Source organism: Phocoena phocoena, chromosome 9 (genome assembly GCF_963924675.1).
Source record: "Phocoena phocoena chromosome 9, mPhoPho1.1, whole genome shotgun sequence".
Taxonomy (NCBI): Eukaryota; Metazoa; Chordata; class Mammalia; order Artiodactyla; family Phocoenidae; genus Phocoena; species Phocoena phocoena.
Genome location: NC_089227.1, coordinates 59,346,145 through 59,362,547, shown reverse-complemented (window position 1 = coordinate 59,362,547; position 16,403 = coordinate 59,346,145). Strand labels below are relative to the sequence as shown.

Genomic DNA, 16,403 nt, shown 5'->3' with positions numbered 1-16,403 from the left:
TATGATATTTGTGAACCGTTACTCCTTGGCTTCCTAAGGAATAGCTCTCAGTAGCTCTAAAAACCCATTTCCATTATGAGTAAAATCTGGTTCCAAGAGAGAGGATGCTAAGGATAAATCATTTGGCACTCAAGAACGTGCAAGCCTACCTCTGTCAAATGCCATTTTGACATCTTCGATGTGTTCAGTAAACCCGGACACTCTATAAAGCCCTTCTGACTTTAATCCTGTTAAAAAAAAGGGACAGATTTTAACTTTAGCTTCCTAAAACATCTAAAAGAGAATCTGATTTCCTATCTACACTGCGTGCTATCAGGAAATGAGCAAATATAGTCAGTGCTCTTATATATTACATACTGTCACGTCAGAACTTGAACTTGTCCATCTCGGTTTCTGTGTAAGTCTGTCTTCATTTGCTTGCGTGGCAGTGGAGACCTCAGCAATCTGGTATTCCTCCTGCCTGGCTTTGCAAAGTGAACCCATGGTCAAGATTCTCATCAACCGTGGTCTGCTGCTTCCTTTGTTCATCTGACAGCTGGATGTGATTTCACTGCGGCAAACTGCTTTCCTCGCAGCATCATCTCAATCCATATGCCATACTGCATGTAGCGTGTACTAGGTACCCAATACAAGTATGCATGTGTGTGGTACATATTATCCTGACTTTACTGGAACTATCCAGATTTTATAGCCTTATATGTTTCATCATAAACGTGACAATATGTTAAATGTTTAACTACATATGATTGATTTAAGTGGTATACCTTCAAATAAATGATCATACAAACGGATGCAGGAAAACAAAATTCTGTTGAATGATTCTGGAAACTTGATCGCTGTATATTTAGTCTAAGAAAAAAGATGTGGGTTCTGCTCCTAGATCTCATTGATTTGTTAAGGTATTTCCAAAGTATCAGAAGGGACAGAGGACAAGATTTCAGACCTTTTATGTCAAAAACTAGCTGCTATCAAACTATAGCTACAGCAATAATAAATAAGCAAATAAATAGCTTCTACTGCTGCTGCTCTGTCAAACTCCTGATAACTGACATGCATTTCTGTTTTTCACATGTACTATCTGCCATATGTAAGGGCTGACATCGGGTCTGCATCAGAGACAACAAATGCATGGCATACATACTACCCCTCCTCTCTCCTGTGACCAGAGGAGACATTCTTAATTGACCTCAGCTTTTTCTCCTACTGAGCCCCGCTCAGTTTCAGAATTCGTCTCAGGACAGTTGTCTAGGATGCCACTACCGATCAAATGAATTGGCCCATAGATGAGGCCCGATGTCATCCTGTTCTAGTTGGTGGTGCATGTAAGCATGCTCCAGTCCAGTTGTAACCTGCACGGCAACAGCGGCAAGGACACAGTGGCACAGGGGAGCACGGTGCAGTGGACACTAACACTGCCTTTTGATAGAATAGGCCATGGAGAAGGTCTTACTGAGGAGCTATCTTTAAAGGACATCAGGAAGGACAGGCTGGAGTTTGCCAGAGTTAGCAGAGGCTGCCAGCTCCCCGTCCAATACTAGTTCTCCACTTCCTCTGTTGTGATAAAAACCCTTGGTTTTTAGAACAACATCCATCGCAGGGGCCGTTAACTCCTGGCCAGTGTGAAGAGAGCAGAAGTGATGTGTATAGTGCCTGGGTCATGGACTTGAAGAGAAAGGGTATGCCCTTTTGCTGTTGGCTGGAATGCAGATGAGACGGCGATAACCATCTGGGACCATGCAGATGAGGGCAGCACTCAAGGATGACAGAGCAACAGCTTGCAGGGCCTGGGTGCCTGTTCCTGGGCAGCTGCCGGAGAGAGAGATTTCTAGCTTTTTGAAGACACTATTATTTGGAGTCTCTGTGACAGCATTGAAAGCTATGGGTTAAGTACATTGGGTAGACACACAGATTTGGAGGTGGAGTTAGGGGAGTTCCAAGAAAAAACCAAAAGAAACAACACAGTTGAGTCCTATTATGTTGGGCCCTGTACTAGGTCACTTATATGGATTAACTCATTTTAACCCTCGTAACTACCTTAGGAGGTACAACTGATTCTGTTACTTTAAAGATGAGAAAATAGATATTCAAATGGAGTAAGTAACTTGCCCAAGGTCATACTATAACTAATATGAGAAGGGGTTGGGAATCTAACTTCAAGTTCATGATCTTTTCACTCTGCCATATCATGCAGAAACAAGTGGCGGTAGAAGCATCTGGAGAACAACGAGAAGTTTGCTATGGGTGGAAGACAGGGTAAGATGTTGGCAGTGGTGGCACTGAAGCTGGGAATGGCAGCACCACGTGAATTTCTTCCAGCCCATCCTCTGGTTCTGCTCACATGCACAGGCCCCTAATGCCTGTAGCTCCAGTCCCTTTGCTGTGACTTCCGTATAAATTCCTCACTTGTGCTGTTCTAGCTCTTGTACTAGACTTGCTTAGTGCTGTGCTCCCCGTGGACACATTAGACACCTGATGTGGTAGTAACTTTGCCCAAATTATTAGTAGTCTCTGATGACGATCCCTATGGGATGATCCCAGCTTCTTCAGAGAAGCGTAAGTCCTGATTGCCGGCTCTGGAGAGGCTGATGATCTGACCCTTTGGGGTCGCGGAGTCCTCTAAACAGCAGGACCCAGGGCTGCTCTTCCCAGCCACTCGTCCAGAGTCAGGGCACCCCCCTCAACTCGTACTCAGCTCAGCCCCTGCATCAACAGCTTCACCAGATTCCAAAGCGCCCATTCAACTCTGACAGACACGGCAGTCAAAAGGCAGGAGGCATTTCTTACAATTTGAGATGAAATGAGCAAGTCTTAAGGGAACAGAATAGCTATCGTTTTCATCCTGTATGGAAGAGGGAATAATTTCCTATCTCTAAAAGCTTTGGGATAACAAGTTACAATACCCTCCTTTGCTTTGTTTTGGAAAGAATGGGATGGTTGGCGAATGCATACATACCTGTAGAGTATATTAAGCCAATTTGGACACAATGATGGATACCAACTATAGCAGGGTAAATACATGGCAACAATGGTAAAAGCCTTTCCAATCATCCAAATTACATCCAACAATCCAGTTCTCCCTAACCAGGCTCTATCCACCATATCACTGAACATTTTGATACTGATAAGTGGCCGAAGCATAAAGGAATAAAGGAAATAAAGGAAAGACGACTCAAGCATAACATAAAGAATCTCTTCTTTGAAATGTTTCTCTCTTCCTTGCCTTCTCCATTTTCAGTGAATAGATCTTTTCAATTTTTTAACTCTCCTCTTTGAAATAAACAGAACCAATACCAGGAGTGAATTTCTATATGGTAGAAAATATATGTGTTGACCCAAAATTTCTTTACTTATTTAATAGAAGCACTTTCAAAGACTCGATTCAAACCTCACCTCTGCCATAAACCCTTTCTGAACTCTCCTCAGATAAGATTAAAATGTTTTCCTCTGTGACTCCGTGGTTTTGTTTTTAATAGTGTTTTGAGTATATGTACTCACAGCATTTATTTATTTGCCCCCAACCCCCGATTCTGCACATTATGCTATGAATTTCCTGAAGGTGTGACTTTTACATCCCCAGTGTGTAGCCCGTGATAAATGCTTAGCAAGTGTGTGTTAAGTGCATACATGCATGATTTATGTATGACACAGAAATGGATGTCATTGGTTGGATTTGGCACGTGTGCACGCATGCATGGGCCCGGGCAGACCATTTCCCCAAGATCAGTACTGGAGAGTCAATTGAACAATTATAAGGAAGTCTCCTTGACAACAGTAAAAATAAAATCACTATAAGAAGCAGGTGTGTTTTTTCCAAACCTCTTGCTTCAATTTCCCGAATGCATATGTCAACCACCATGGGTCTCTGCATGTTGTGAGCCTTCACGAGTGTTGTCAGGTCACAGCAGTACACCTTCTTGATCCTCTTGAGATCAGGTTGGCAGTCATTGGGAACATGCTTGGAACACTGTTTGTGTACGTTCAATCCACAGTCTGTAAACAAAGAAGCCACATTACGCTTGCCTGGCCCTTTTGTCAAAGCTCAACACAAATTCTATGTTACCAAAAATAAAAATGAGAACACCCGGAGTTTGCTGTATCTCTCTGAAATATCCATCCCACTTAGAGGTGATGCTGTCCACAAGGTGAGTATGAAATCTAGCTTTACTCATGAAACTTATATAATTCCATTTTTCTCAGTAATCCTTCTCTGTGGCTGGACCATAAGAATAGAACATCTCATGGAGATAGTTTTGGTAATTAGCCAGGTTGTTTGTATGCTTTTTTTTTCCCTTTTGGAACTGGAAACTTTGGGTCCATACGAGGGCTTTTGGGTTTGGATTCCCAGAGCAAATTGTGTCTCATACAGAGCACCTAGGACTTTTGCTAGGTTGTTTCCCTTAAGTTCGTGACACTCCTTTTACGGAAGACATGATGACTGTCTCTGTAGGAATCTCTAATCTTTGGTCTGAGAGACCCATGACCATTGGCATCCTCTTTCGCATTCCTGGAGAGTTGCCCATACTTTCCACTCCTGTCCTCCTTGCTGGGCAGTCTCAGCAGGCCGTTCTCCTTTCTACTTGCCTTATTTTGACACCTGTTGAGTGGAAATACTGTCTAACTGGCCACCGGTGGGAGTACCCGAGAGTTTACAATTTAGAACAATGCCATGTAATGTGATGATAAGACTAATTATTCATAAAGCTCATATCAAGATCCAAAGCTGAAAAGGTGCTTTAAAGTTCAATGTGCACATTAAAAGCCTTATTAGCAGTTGGTATCCACTGATGGAATCTCTCTAACAATAACAAGGCACAGTCTACGTTCTGGAAAATAAAAATTTAATGCTGAAGATGTTCAAAGCTGATTTGGTATCTATTCAAAGTACCTTCTAATACTGATTGTTTTTATAGGTGTAAAGAATAATAATATCAATTTTTTATTTTATATACATATTATACACACATGATAATGAATATTGTAATCAGTTTCTTTAAATGAAAGCACTTAACTACACCAAGGATTTGAGAGGATCTAAACTTTTGCAAAATGATCAGAAAACGATTTTTGTCATTACATGATTTTCATGTCATGTTTACTGGCTGAGTTCTGTCTATCCCCCTCCAAAGACAAAACCAGTTCTAATTATCTTAGCTTTATCAACATGAGAAGTTCAGCAAAGCTCAAGTAAACTTCAATAACATTTGATAGATCTATTTAGTGAATACAAATGTTGGTGAACTGAACTAAATAGAATAGGCTGGTTTTCTTGTTTGGATAGAATAGCACCTACTCCTAGGGTTACCATGAGGGTCAAATAGATTACTATATGTGAAGTCTGAAGTGTGGGAACACTACATGAGAGTTAAATAGAAGAAATAACACATACGGTGATAGAAAATATAAGGATACCTGCCCAGCTATTCTTAAGTTATTTCATGAGTCATTTTTACTCACTGAATTCTTACAAACTTCATTTAAAACAATTCTTTTAGAAATGCGGTAAAATACACGTAACATTCACCGTTTTAGCCATTTTAAGTGTATAGTTTAGTGGCATTAGGTTCCTTCCCACTGTGTGCAGCCATCACCACCCACCTCCAAAGCTTTTTGCATCTTTCAAAGCTGAAACTCTGTACCCATAAAACAGTAACTCCCTGGACCCTCTTCCCCTCGGCCCCTGGCAAACACATTCTGCCTTCTGCGTCTATGAATGTGACTACTTTAGATGCCTCACAGAAGTGGAATCACACAGTATTTCTCCTTTTGTGACGGGCTTATTTCACTTAGCATAATGTCCTTAAGGTTCATTCATATTGTAGCCCATGACAGAATTTCCTGAAGAACATTCCATTTAAAGGCTGAATAATATTCCATTTTATGTATATACCACATTTTGTTTATCCATTCATCCACTGATGGATACTTGGGTTGTTTCTACCTTTTGGCTGTTGTGAACAATGTTGCTATCAACGTGGGTGTACAAAGGTCTGTTCCTTTCAGTTCTTTTGGGTATATACCCAGAAGTGAACTTGCTGGATTATAGCATAATTCTATTTTTAATTACTTTATAAACTTCATTTTAAGGTCTGAAATGACAGTGTTTTTATGTAGAGTTAAATACTGATATTTTATTAAAATGAAGATGTTTTCTAACAAGTATAAAAATATTCAGTTTTTGCAAACGAATACAATTCTATATGCTATAAATAAAGTCTAGTTAATTTAAAAAATATTTAAATTATGTAAAATATGGAGAGTTGAGAGGTAATGATGGATATTCCAAACATTTAATGATCAGTTTTCAGTTCTCCTGCTGCTCAAAGTATGAGGTTAAACAGTGGCCATTGGAGAATAGTAACATAGCCTTAGAATTATGTTTTATTTAAAAAAAAACAAACACAGAAAAAAAAACTCCAAAAAACCCAAACTCTCTTATCCCAGAGCAAGTTGCTGTTCGCAGCTAATCTGAATCCCAGAGTTTTGTTCTCATAATATTGACTTTAGACCAGTTTCCTGCTGAAATTGGATAATAGAAGCAATTAGGGATATTTTTGGTAGGTATAATCTGAACAGGTTGAACTAATGACCACTGAGTAATTCAGATATTCCACCACTTTTCTCAGTGGTTGAACTGTGAGATACTTTGTAACTTTTGTGGTAATCAGAGGTATCTAGATCATTTCTGGAGAGTCTGCCTCCAAACCTACATTTACTGCTTGCCTCATGGATCTGGGATGGGGGCAGCCAGACGAATTGACATACACGAGCACTCCTGGACCCGTCCAGGTATCACCATAGGTGATTGCTGTATCTATATACTAGAAGCTGAAATAGCCCTTTCCAGGCAGAGAAAGGATTTAAGGTCCCATGATCCTGTGAACCAAAATGGGCAGTATGGGGAAATAGATCATCATTTTTAATTTTAATTTTTTAAATTTTTATTGAAGTATAGTTGATTTACAGTGTTGTGTTAGTTTCAGGTATACAGCAAAGTGATCAGTTATGTATCTATCTTTTTCAGATTCTTTTCCCATATAGGTTATTATAAAATATTGAGTTCTCTGTGCTATACAGTAGGTCCTTCTTGTTTATCTATTTTACACATAGTAGTGTTTATATGTTGCTCCCAAATTCCTAATTTATCTCCCCTGCCACCTTTCCCCTTTGGTAAACGTAAGTTTGTTTTCTGTGTCTGTGAGTCTGTTTCTTTTTGTAAATAAGTTCATTTGTAGGAAACAGATCATCTTAATGTAGTGTCATTAGCTTATTTTAAAAGCTTCATAAGAATTATTTTTTAAAATCACACCCTAGCAAGAAAGAAATCAGTCATGCTGTCAGTGGAAACCCGGTCAATGTATCACAGGAGGCTATCCTTGCTTCCGGCCGGAACTGTTCGCCAGAAAAAGCATGGCATGATGAAGTAGGAAGCCTGGTTACACATTAATTTGGCCATTCTTTGCTGTTTTGTTAGATGTATCTTAATAAGATGTGCTGTGTGCTCTTAGCAATGGGTGTGTGTGTCTAGTTCTAGGTGGAAAAACACCTAGGGTTTCAAAGTACTTTGAAAATATGTGATATCAAATCAAGGTGTGTATTTTCACTGCTAATCTGATGGCAGAAAAATACTGGGCATGATGGGCTCTGGAGCCAAATCAATGTTCCACCACCTAGTATGTGGCCAGGGGCAATTAATGATTATCATTAAGGCTCAGTTTCTTCATCTATTTAATGGGGAGAATAACTGCATCTCCCCAAAGGTTCACTGGTGAGGCTAAATGGCATGATAAATAGAAGATGGGAAATTAATGTAACTTTTCTATCTATGCAATTCCATTGGAGTTGATTTAGTTTTTTCTTTTAAGGACAGCTACCTAGTTTGGATGGCAGGTAGGTGCCTAAGAAAATATACTCCCCTGGATTTTTTTCTTTTCTTGTATAAACAGAGATAATCCTTTTCATTCTAGCAAACACCTAGAGGAGTTTCTCCATTAAGCACAGAGATGCCTTGAATCTTCCAGAAAGCTAGACTTCTGAGCTAATCTGGGCCTATTTCCCCGCTCTGGAGAGATGCCCCCCAGCTCATCATTGCGGCGCTTGATGTAAATGGAAAAGGGGAAGGAAAGCTCCGTGCCTACCTGAGCATCGGACTCCTTGGGCAATAAGCCCCCACATGAAGTTGGCACAGTATTCACACCAGTGCGGGCCTCGGAACGTGTGGACCTGTGAGCCAAGACGAAGAAAAGTGTTAAAGAAGTCAGTCACCTGGAGGCAGGTGGCCTTGGACATGAAACGAATAGACACCAAGGAACAAAGGCCTGAGTGGGAGTGAGCATCCCTCACTGGGCGTTTTCTTTCCAGTGGGGATGAGTTGCGAACAGACCTGGAAAAAACAGAGATGTGCTTTGATTTCTGAAAATCCTCCACTGAGCCTCCATGCCCCACACCAGAGCCAGAAAGGAATGTGGAGAAACAGTAAGAGGACAGGGCCATGCCATCAGCTAAGGAATGAGACTCTCCCTACCCCAAACAAGGCACTGTATGGAAAAACCCAAGAGAGCCTGAGCTGGTTGCTATAACCTGCATTTAGCTCAGTAAGTTCTGGAAGGCAGACCTCAGTTACTGTGGCCTTTTGACCAAAGCTGCCCTATCTATAGAATATCCAGGTAGGTATAAATAAGACATGACTATGGGAAAATTAGAAGGTTCCAAGGCTTTAAGCCATTTTCAGAAGAGGCATTTAAAAAGTGAGGGAGTTCGGGCTTCCCTGGTGGCGCAGTGGTTGAGAGTCCGCCTGCCGATGCAGGGGACAAGGGTTCGTGCCCCGGTCCGGGAAGATCCCACATGCCATGGAGCGGCTGGGCCCGTGAGCCATGGCCGCTGAGCCTGAGCGTCTGGAGCCTGTGCTCCGCGACGGGAGAGGCCACAACAGTGAGAGGCCCACACACCGTAAAAAAAAAAAAAAGTGAGGGAGTTGGCTGAAAATGAAGGCTACCAATAGGGTCTATAGAATTGCCTTCCCCAGAGAGGTGTCTGCATTCAGTAGGCCCCGGTGTGACCTCTGGGTGTGTGTAGGTTGAAAGTCCCTTCTGATTGGCCAAGGTGTCAGTCTCATTGGTTGGTGGCCAAGTCAGTTGTTAAATATTTTGAACATCATGAAGTAAGGATGGTCTTATCTCTCGTTACTCAGGTACAGGTCCGCCGGTGACAGGACCACGTATTAAGTCATGATTTAAAACAAAAATAAAACAAAACAAAAATACATGTTCCCGGGCACCAATGAGCTGCAAGAAGCAGAGCTAGGGGAATCCTTGAAAGCAAATGTGGTTGAAGTAAGCCAGAAACCATCACAGGCAGTCTATTTGGGGGTATATCAATCTATGTGAAGAGGTCTTGAATTTTTACAAGATTAAAATATTATGAGACTGTGTGGCTCCGATAAGGACCTTCAAAGTTTTAAACCTCCATTAACAAATAAAAGACACGCAGACAATATTATTTTTTTAAGAGACTGGGAGGCCTGTAACAGGCCTGTATAGTCAGGATGACAACTACGGTCACAATGTGGGAAGATGTTCATCAGAGCTCTGCTTAAGAAAAAATGGCATCACTTTGAGATCTTTATTTATTTATATATACTAGTAATTGGGTATACATAAAGTGACAAATGAAACAAGCTTGGTTGCCTCCTAATGGCACTCACAGATTTGTCAAGGCAGAGAAAGTAGTCAATCAACCCATCAAAAAGAGCAACTTCTGACCATGGTTTCTATGCAATAAAACTCAGTTATAATAGTCTTTTGGTATTTCAGTTTGTCACATGCAAACTGCCCCCCTTATACTATTTCTCCTTTGAAAAATGATCGGGGCGGGGCAGAAAAAAACCTCTCAGAATTATTTTTACTAAAATGGAGAATCGTGCTGCAAGGAAATGACACTAAGATATGACAAAGCACCCCTTGCTGGAATGCAGAGAATCCATCCGAGGGAGCGTTTGAATTCTCCCAGAGCGAAAATGCCATGATTCATTGAAAGGCCCATTCACATTAAATGTGGTACTAAAAGAATTCCTCAGTAAAGTGTCCTACTGAAAGCTGAACATTTTACAAATTCAGCAATCAAAGGTTTCTTAATATTTTACTAGAAGTGTTCTAAAGGGACTGCTGGTTAATCATGGCAACAAAGTTGATTGCTAATATACCGTTGAAACTGCAAGGTCGATAAAATAATATGTAAATAATATATCTCAAAAAAAAAAAAAAAAAGGGAAAAGGTGCGGAAAGGGCTATAAAAGAATAAATGAGGGCTTCCCTGGTGGCACAGTCGTTGAGAGTCCGCCTGCCGATGCAGGGGACGTGGGTTCGTGCCGCAGTCCGGGAAGATCCCACATGCCGCGGAGCGGCTGGGCCCGTGAGACATGGCCGCTGAGCCTGCGCGTCTGGAGCCTGCGCGTCCGGAGCCTGCGCGTCCGGAGCCTGTGCTCCGCAACGGTAGAGGCCACAACAGTGAGAGGCCTGCGTACCGCAAAAAAAAAAAAAAAGAAAAAAATGAGGCTGTTACTAGAGAGATTTAAGAAAGGCCCCTGTGTTATCCATGAGGGTCAAGAAGTCATCTTTTGAAAGGTGACCTCAAGCTGCTTGAAGGAAGAGAAGGAGCCAGTCTGGTGGGGGCATTGAGGCGTGCATTTCAGGCAGAAGGAATCTACGGAGGTCCTGCAGGAGCAAAAGAGCTTGGTGTGACTGAGGGACTAGAAGGCCAGGGTGGCCAGAACACCAGAGTGAGGGGGAGAGAAATTGGGATGAGGTTGAAGGTAGGACAGGGCCTTGAAGGCTTTATTAATGAGTGTGGATTTGGTTGTAATCTAGGTCCAATAGGAAGTTCTTGAAGGACTTCAAGTAGGAAGATGATTTTTTAAAAAAGATGTTCTGACCGCTGTGTTGAAAATGGAAGCGAGAGTGTTAATAGCAGAAAAGATTCAGGAACTGGGTAGTGGTTTCTAGTTGGGAAATGATAGAGGCCACGACCAGGGTGTTGGAGGAAGAGATAGAAAGTGAATGGATTTGAGTTCTCTTTTGAAGATTGAATTTAAAGGACCTGACAGTAGAATAAATGTGGGTGTTTGAAGGAGAGAGGAATCAACAGTGACTCCTAGATTCTAGCTTTAGAAACCGGGTGGATAGTGATGCCACTTGCTGAGATATGGAAGACATCCTTTTGGGAGAATTCAGCTTTGAGCAGTTTAAGTTAAAATGCTGCTGAGATTCCAAGTTTTATGGTCAAGCAGGAATTCACACACAATTCAATAACTCAGAGGAGGAGTGGAACTGGAGGTATACATTTGGCCATCCGTGACAAGTAAATGGTATTTAAATCGTGTGAAAGGAATAAAAAAACCTATTAGCAATAGAGAATAGAAAATGAGGAAAATAGAGCTCAATTCCAAGCCCATGGTGCTCCAACATTTGGAGAGAACCAAGAAAGTAAAGTGTTTCAGAAGTCAAGAGGTGAAGCGTGTTTTAGGGAAGGAGTGGCCAACCAGGTTGAATGCTGGAAAGAGGTCCAGTTAAATGAGGGTTGAACTGTGATTCAGACACATGGAAGTCACTGGCAACCTTGGCAAGAGCAGTCTCTGGATTGTTGAGGGCAGAAGTCATACTCGAGGGAACTGAAGGATAACTGGGAGGCACGGAAGTAGAGAAATGTGTAGGCAAATCCGTCAAAAAGTTTGGTGGTGATGTCCAGCAGAGCAACAAAGATAGCTCCAGGGAAATATGGGGTGGGCCCTGGGAGGATTTTTTTTTTTTTTAAATAAAAGATAGGAGACATTAGGGCATGTTGACTTGTCAATGAGATTGATACAATAGGTAGAAGAGACTGGAGATGCAGAGGAGAGAGAAGCAAAGGAGTGATGATCCTGAAAAGCTGAGAGATGATGGGGTTAAGGGCATATATGGAAGCGATATTCAAAAAGAGAAACAGTTGAGATCTTTCCAGAATTGCTAAAAGACACAAAACCCTCAGATTAAGAAAAGCTAAATGAGCCTCAAACCTGATGAATAAAAAATAATTTAGACCTATACAGATTAGAGTGAAAGTGCAGAATACCAAATAGACAAGCAAAATCCTGAAAAAACAGGTTACCTGCGAAAGGACAGCAATTAGGATGAAAACAGACTTCTCCTCAGCAAAAAAGAGACAAGTAGATTACAGATGTCATCAAAGTGCTCAGAGAAAATTACTGCCAACCTAACTTCCATACACAGCTAATTACCATTCAAAAGCAAGGGTGAAATAAAGATATTTTCAGACAAATGCCATGAGTTTCCACTCACAGGTCCTCACTCAAAGATACACTTAGGGATAATATAGTTCTGTAAGAAGCACATTGAACCTAGTGGGAAAGGACAGGATTCAAGAAGCCAGGGTGAGCAAGAAAACTGGGAAACACAGGCCAATCTAATCAGGCCTGTTTATGAAACAATAACAAGATGACTAATTTCAGAGGACTGAAAAACAGGATGAAAAAAAGGATATGGAAGATTCAAACAGTAAAACAAAGAAACAAAAAAGATTATTGTAGAATATAATGAAATAGAAAAATAAAAGAAAAAGGATTAAAAAAACTAACAGGTGATTTTTAAAAAGATTTATAGGATAGGCAAACCTTGGGCAATTGATCAAGAAAAAAGGCACAAACAATAAAAGAGAGGACATGAATGCAGATGCAGTAATGATATAAAACAAAAACCTCGAGAATGCTAACTTTCTACCCACAAAATTAAAAGTTATATGAAATGGATGATTTTCTTAAAGAATATAAATTATCAAAATGACTCAAAATAATATAGAAAACCTAAATTCATTTATACCCATTAAATAATTAAATCTGCAGTAAAACATCTACCCTCAAATAGTCATTGATCCCAAATGATCTTATTAGGTTTAATCGAATTTTTAAAGAACAATCTGTAGCCAATACAGACTACTGCAGAGCAGAGAGGAAAAAAAAGAAAAGCTCCACAATTCACTTAATGAAGGTAATGTAATCTTGATTCAAAAACCATACAAGAATGGTACATAAAAGTAAAATTATACATCAATTTCAATTATGAACATAAATATAAAAATCCTACTGAGTGTAGCATTATATTTAAATGTCATGACCGAGGAGGGTTTATTTCCGGGATTTAAGGTAGTTGACATATTACTAGAATTCATAACAATAATAAAACAAGAGAGAGAAACCACATAATCATTTTAAAAATTAGAATACCAACAGTTAATAAAATTCAACACCTGTTCATAGTAATAGCTATTAGCGAACTCTCCTAAAAATGGTTGATTAAAGATATCTATGATACACATATAATAAACATCACATTTAAAGATAAAATATTAGAATAATTTCCTTTAGAGTCAGCAGAAAGAAAAGGCTGACTGCTGTAAGTGCTTCTCTTGGGCATTATCCTTCAGAGTTTTAGCCAGCATAATAAAACAAGACAAAGAAATACATCATATATGGTTGGAAGAAAGAACAAGCCCATCAAGTTTACTTAATATAAGAGCAATAAGAAGAAATCAGTAGCATCGTTATACATCAGCAATAGCTCATTTTGTTAAATCATAAAAATTAAAGACTTAATTCATAGCATCAGCAATAATCTAATTATAAAATAAATGAAGTAAGGAGATATTCTATATTCATAAGTAAGGAGATATTCTATATTCATGTATGGCAATGTTCAATACTGTAAATATATCAATTATCCTCCAAATGAACCTTTAAATTCAATGCAATTTCAAGCAAAGTCTCCATGGTGCTTTTCACAAAACCTGACAAGATGGCCCTACAATCTACATGGAAGAATAGAGCAGAAAGAAATAGCGACGATAATTTTGAATAAGTAGAAGAACATAAGAAAACACATCCGACTATATATCAAGACTTATATAGTTAAAAAAAAAAAAAGTAAAACACCATGCAGGATGGACAAACAGACCAGTGGTACACAGTGGAAAGATCAGAAACCAAATCACACATAGATGGATACTTCGTATATCTCAGAAATGGCATTACAAATTGGTGGGGGAAGGATGTCAGAGAGGGGAACTATTTCCTAGTTCATCCACCCATTCACCCACTCATTATTCACTCATTTATTCAATACTTACATGCTGATTGCCTACTTTTAACCTGGCACTATACTAGTCCTTGGATAACAAAGACAAAATAGATCAGGGGAGCAAAACCTTCCTGCACTCAAGGATCTCATCTACAAGAATAAACAGGCAACATAAATAATTATCCTATGGTAGGATACTGGAGAGAATAATAAATTCTTCCTGAGAAGGCTAGGGAAAGAGGTATTTGAACTGGGTTTTTGAAGGATGGATAGGAGTTCACTAGACTGGGAAAGATTAGGCTGATGCGGAGCTGATGATGTTGACCTGGAGAGGCAGATACTCGGGGAGAACATTCCAAGAAGAGGAAACAGCACAACCAAAGGCCAGTGAAGGTGGGTTTGGCTTTTTAAAGGCATTCTTTTCGTGTAGGTCATGCAAAAAAAAAAAAAAAAAAGGAGTGGCAAAATTCTTATCTGGAACATCTCCAATGGATGAAGAAATCACATGGGAAATAACATGCCTTGGGGTAAAAATAAAAATGCAATATTTAGGAATTAGGAGAGTAGCTACAGTGTTTACCATACATTGACAAAATGGAAACTGGTCTACCGGATGCTTCAGGAAATACAGGATACGCTAATCACAGATTTTCTAAAATTTCACTTCTTGCCATATTTTTAAAAATAATTAAGCATATCAAGATTGCATTTAATGCTTATTAGCCCTGCTCATATTTACCAACAACCTTTCCCATCAGTGTTTCCCCACTGCCTTCCATCTCATTTCTTCAGCCAAACAAATGCAGGCAGACATTTCTGAATAGCAAATAGCTCCACTTATTGTCCCCACAAATACACATTCCCCAGAAATATAGCAAAATGGGGACACAAGGGAATGTAAAGTTAGTTAAACATTATTTTAGGTCCACTGCCTAATTTCCGCTTTGTGATGCGACGTTTATTTTCACAGCTGATATATCGTTCAATTTTCTTCTGGGTTCACAAGGACAATCTCTAGACAGGAGGCTATATGTAAATGCTGAGGGTACACTCTCTGGATCCATTTTATTTCGGATTGAGTTATTATGTTTACTCTCCCAATGAAACGCCCCATATCTTGAAAAGTCACTGATCAGTTTTTTCCATTCTCTGAAGTTTATTGATTTTCAAGAGTATCTTTTCAGAAAAAAGAACATTTTGCAAACTTTAGGGCAGTAACTAAAATACCCCAGACAGGAAGAAAATACCCCAGACAGGAAGAATGTCTGTCCAAGACTATTATACTGGGCCTGGTCTGCCTGGAATTCAAAAACCACACCAAACAGAAAAAGATGATATTACAGGAGATAAAGTCTGTTTGACAAATAGCCCAGGAATAGCCACTTAGGAAAAACAAGAGCAAGAAGAGTTGTCAAGAAAAATCTCAGGCGTTTAGCAAGTATCCCCCAACTTGACTTTCTAAGTGAGCAGGATGTTATTTGTCTCACATCTGCTGAATCTGGAAAGCAGTATTCTCTGGTGGTTTCATAACAAATATGTTTTGATGGGTCAGTGTAGACACCGCCCAAGTGTATAATCAGCTCAGCCCAAGTTCTAGACCATAAGAAACAGAAAGTGCTATTTATGATGTGCTACAGTTGAGAAATTTTGCTTTTCCTTATCAGTGTAAATCAGCGTTTCTCAACCTTGGCACTATTGACATTTTGGGCTGGATAAGTCCTTGCGCATTGTAGGACAGTTATAACGCATTATCCCTGGCCTTTACCCACTAGATGCCAGTAGCAACCCCTCAACTGGAACAACCACAAATGTCTCCAGATATTGCCCAATATGCTCTTGGGGACAAAGTAACCTTGATAGAGAGTCACGGGTATAGACTAAAACCGCATCACCTCAGTTTGTCATTTTTATTACTCCTAATAAAATAAGAACTTTATTCTTTTACTTTGATATGAAAAGGACTCTGGATCAAAGGCAATTTTTTCTTAGCTGCTTTCTATGCAGAGAAGAAGGGGCTGGAGATGGCTAAAGTCATTTTCAGCTACAAGCCTCTGGGTTTGGGGCTCATCTAGTCTAGCTTTTGCCCAGTTACCTGGGCGGCTGGAGGACAGGTGGCTTGTCCACGGCCACCCAGATGGTCAGCAGCACTTGGCCTCCTGATCTCAGCCAAGGGTTTTTCCTATAATCGACTGCATTTCCCATCATCATGTGACATTGAACCTGTGTGAGAAATTAGGTTAAACTCTGGACTTTTCCCTCTTGCAAGATCAGATGAAATACTGG

The 16,403-nt window shown here is 40.0% G+C and overlaps 1 protein-coding gene across 7 annotated transcripts in view; it reads right to left on the bottom strand.

Moving 5' to 3' along the window:
- Nucleotides 1-16,403, bottom strand: part of CHN2 (chimerin 2) — a 331,855-nt gene that overhangs the window by 15,307 nt on the left and 300,145 nt on the right. For 4 of the 7 annotated variants that reach the window (XM_065884486.1, XM_065884488.1, XM_065884487.1 and 1 more), the window contains 3 exons: nucleotides 8,136-8,220; nucleotides 3,817-3,990; nucleotides 150-227 (listed from right to left, as the gene is read on the bottom strand). In XM_065884486.1, the coding sequence (XP_065740558.1) occupies nucleotides 150-227; nucleotides 3,817-3,990; nucleotides 8,136-8,220 (337 nt within the window). The remainder of the gene's footprint in view (nucleotides 1-149; nucleotides 228-3,816; nucleotides 3,991-8,135; nucleotides 8,221-16,403) is intronic. The other 3 variants (XM_065884489.1, XM_065884492.1, XM_065884490.1) reach the window with 2 other exon arrangements.